Genomic DNA, 4,315 nt, shown 5'->3' on the forward strand with positions numbered 1-4,315 from the left:
ACAATATGGACAACAGTGTGTGGAAATCTGAACATGAGCTTGTGGGACATCTCATTCCAAACCTATGGACAAAAATATGAATATTATGGACCCCCTTGGCAGTTATAACAGCAACTATTCAGGAAATCTTATTACAAGATCCAGAGTGAGACTGTGAGAAATAAGAGCACTAATTTATTTGCAGGGTCCGGCAGTAATGTTAGCCTGGCTCTTAATTAACATTCCAATTCATTCCAAAGGTGTTTAACGGGGTTGAGGTCAAGGCTCTGTGTAGGACATTGTAATTCCTCTTTTTTAGAGGAGGTTTGAAACTAGTGAGCCAGGACATTATATATAAAGAGCTTTAGGCTTTGGTGCTCTCAGTCCCATCTTGTAAGCACGTTTTTTTGCATCCTATGACAATATGACATAAAAAATTACTAAGCTCATTAATATGACCTATTCTACCACCAACGTTTGTCTATAAAGAGTGTATGCTTGATATTATGTGCATGTGAGCCATCAGTGTGGCTGTACGAGCTAAATGAAGTAAGAAGGAGTGTTTACATACTTTTAGCCATGTAGGAAAGACAAGATTACAAAAAAATGTCAACCTTTCATATTCACGTAGAAAAAAAGTCAATAAATCTATCATTAACTTAATACAAAACACAACACAAAACCTGACACAACACATGGAAACTTGGAAACAGCTCATGACTGGCAGTGTTCTTCCTCTTCATCACTGTCACTGCTAGAAATCTGAACCTCCACACCCAGTTTGTGCAGTTTGGCCTGGTAGTAGCGTTTCTTAGCCCGCGCTGCTTTCTCTTTCTGCCTGGCGGCTCGTCGCTTCTCCTCCCACACGCACTGCTGCAGCAGGAGCAGGCTCATGGTCTGCTGATGTTCCATTTCCAGTGCCTCCAGCCTCCGTGCCTCCCAGCTTAACTCCGACCCCCGAGGTTCCTGAAACGCGAACGAGTTCTCCGCTGGTGGCAAGGGGTTGACCTGAGGTGCGGGAGGCCCTCTGCGTGGGGGGTCGCGGTCGACGAATGCAGTCCTTGATCCGGACCCTGAACCTGAGCCGGCCCGTGAGTGGCTGTAACTGAAGAGGGAAGACCGGTGTTGGCTGTTTCTGGGAGTGCTGGAATGTGAGAAGAAAGGATGGGAAGGAGGAGAGGGGGCGAGGCCTGGAGGCGTGTCAGAATTCCGTGGAACCTCAGAAGGCAAGACCAAGCCAACATCAATCGCGACAAGTTCCTTACAGTCGACGTTCTATTAAAGAATGACAGAAACTCTGTGTGATGTCATCCAACTAATATATACAGTTAAAGTCAAAAGAAAACTTTCATTTATAAGTCATGACAGTCAATAATTTTGGATTTCAATAAATGTTTTTGTTTGTTTTTCAAATAAGACAAAATCAAATTGATTTAAATTATACACAGAGCAATCCAGAACATCCAAGATGAACTGGCGTCCTGTCTAGGGTGAGATACTGCATTTTGCCCAGTAATTCAGGAGAAACCGAATCCACGGCAACCCGGACCAGGACAAATGCAAAATAATAACTAAATAAATTTGAAGATGATGTTATGCACAAAAAATACATTAGCAAAAAAGTGTTCAATACTTCCAATGTACATGTTAAGATCTGGGTTTGAATCTCCGCTGTGCTATCGGCCGGTCCGATTTCTACGCAGACAAGATTGGCTATGCCTGGGAAGGGGGGTGGCCCGAGGCCATGCAATGGATTGGCACCCTGTCCAGGGTATCCTTACATGGCACCTACTGGTTCCCAGTGAAACGTGACTCACCACGACCCAAAGACCCCTGGATAGGATAATCCATTTGCATGTTTTGGGATCAAGAGTTAGCAGAACCAGACACTGGGTGAACTTGGGTGGCACAGGGGTCTATTATGCTAACCCACAACTGTAGAGACCCAGGTTTAAATCTATGCAGCGTCTACACACACATGATTGGGTATGTCTGAGGGAGATGCCGGAAGCCCTGCAATGAGTGGTCTAGCGCCCAACGTTTCCTGGTGGAACCAGACCCGCCGTGACCTTGACAAGCCTAGCCCAGATTTCCATTGCAGGGCAGACACACATACACACACCCATTCACCTATAGGGCAATTCAGTGTCTACAATTAACCTGACTGCATGTTTTTGGCCTGTGAGAGGAAACCCACGCATACACAGGGAGAACATGCAAACTCTGCACAAAAAGGACCCGGACCGCCCCGCCTAGGGATCGAACCCAGTAACTTCTTGTTGTGAGGAGACAGTGCTACCCACCGAGCCACTGTGCCGCAGGAGAATACAGTTAATGAAAATGAAAGAAATATATGAATAAATAAAACATTACGTGATTGTGGTCGGTATCCTCCTGTTCATTTCCGTTGGTACTTGCAGTCACTAAAGGGGAAAGAGGAAACACAGGTCTTACATTTCATTCAGAATGTGGATTACAACATCTGTACTCCTACAATGGCATACAGGATCTCCAATAAGCTTAATAATCTGGAAAAACTGGGACTTTAGTTTATTTGTTGTTGGGACCCAATTCAATAGTTCTAAGCTATTGTAAAGTTCAAAGAAATATCAATAATTAAAATGGGCTAACTTCCAAATCACACCCAAAACACTACCTTACTGACTATGTACTACTACTAATCCCAAGCCCGAATAAAAATAGGCTTGCATCAGGAAGGGAATCCAGTGTAAAACTGTGCCACGTCTGGTACGCATGCCCGATCCACTGTGGTGACCCCCAAAAAACAATAGCCGCCAGAAAAAAGACATATATTGGGACACAGAGAGATAATCACTTAAGTTAATGAATTATTGTGTAATTAATGTTCACCTGTTTAAACAATCACCAGATATCATGCAAGTTAAGTGGCACGGTGGCTAAGTGGGTAGCACTGTCGCCTCACAGCAAGAAGGTCCTGGGTTCGATCCCCAGGTGGGGCGGTCCGGGTCCTTTCTGTGTGGAGTTTGCATGTTCTCCCAATGGCCGCGTGGGTTTCCTACGGGTGCTCCGGTTTCCTCCCACAGTACAAAGACGTGCAAGTGAGGTGAAAGTGAGGTGGTCCATGACTCGATATAACCTTGTGAACTGATGAATCTTGTGTAATGAGTAACTACCGTTCCTGTCATGAATGTAACCGAGGTGTAAAACATGACGTTAAAATCCTAATAAACAAACAATGCAATAGCATATCAATATGATCTCTGTGCCATCACCCATGAGAAAGAATGCACATGCACACCAGCGCAGTAAAACTGAGAGAACTGATTGAAACGATAAGCCTTTTTCTGAAACATCTCTTATAGTTGTAAATAGTCTAAAACATGGGCAGGTTTTCAAAACTTTAGCACAGTTAAAAGCCTACTTTTTAAGTTGTTTCCGGAAATATTCCTGTTGAAAATCATGGTCGGCCCTGCAAAACACCACACGTTTTTAGTAGCAAGGTGAGGCGTTATATACCTGCTCCAGGTGAACTATTTGTGACCGAGACACAGCTGATATCTCCATCTATATCCTCTAAGTTGGAGATCAGGTTTGGCACCAAAGCCATCACTTCCCGCTGAACCTGTAAGCCGAAGAGAACACCAGTGTTAAATACATCAGGGGTGTAGGAGGGGTGCTCACATACTTTTGGCCATATAGTGTATGGAAAGGATACATTATCAACATTAAATCAATTAAAAGTGCCTTGTTAACATTACAGGGCATTTAGAGAAAGTTGTATAAAGAATAAAGAATGGGCAAGTAACCTGGGTGAGAGCGGTGAGAGGCATTCCGACTGCTTGCTGTTCTTGGCGTCTCTGCAGTGCAACACGACACTCCACCTTCAGCCTCTTCCACAGTGTCTTCAGAGAGCCCACGCTGCTGGGTGGCCGGTTTGGAAAGGCTTCGTTAAAGGCCTGTGCCAGCTCGGCCCACACGGCATTGCGGTACACAGTGGTGTTGGTGTCTTTGCGGAAGTCCTGCACGGCGTCCACCACAGTGTGGATTCTCTGGAGCAGGTAGAGCTTCTGCTCCAGGGTAAAGTTGGGCATTCGGTATGTCATAGAGGTAAGCATCTTCATTTGAACATGTACAGGTAGGTATGTTTGCTTAAAAATCTGTTCTAAAGTCTGGAACGAGAACTAAATCTATTGGCCAGTCAACACAGTCATGAAGTTGGAAAGACCTTAAACTCATTTAGAGTTTCAGTGTGTTATTTATGGCCCATGGTGTTAAAACGTTTCAGTTCTTACTGCATTCATCACAGAACTTTTTTGAAGTAAAAAATGGTTAAGGCTGATTGCTTGATAATGGT

At 44.4% G+C, this 4,315-nt stretch overlaps 1 protein-coding gene across 1 annotated transcript; it reads right to left on the minus strand.

Moving 5' to 3' along the window:
• Positions 1 to 527: 527 nt before the first annotated feature.
• On the minus strand, positions 528 to 4,097 carry LOC134318252 (fibrinogen silencer-binding protein). Its single transcript, XM_062999083.1, has 4 exons — positions 3,768 to 4,097; positions 3,478 to 3,583; positions 2,353 to 2,402; positions 528 to 1,254 (listed from the first exon to the last, which is right to left on the minus strand). Exons 1-4 carry the CDS (start codon positions 4,080 to 4,082, stop codon positions 694 to 696), a joined length of 1,032 nt encoding a protein of 343 aa, XP_062855153.1. The 5' UTR covers positions 4,083 to 4,097; the 3' UTR covers positions 528 to 693.
• Positions 4,098 to 4,315: the final 218 nt, after the last annotated feature.

The sequence above is a fragment of the Trichomycterus rosablanca genome, chromosome 7 (assembly GCF_030014385.1).
Source record: "Trichomycterus rosablanca isolate fTriRos1 chromosome 7, fTriRos1.hap1, whole genome shotgun sequence".
Lineage (NCBI taxonomy): Eukaryota > Metazoa > Chordata > Actinopteri > Siluriformes > Trichomycteridae > Trichomycterus > Trichomycterus rosablanca.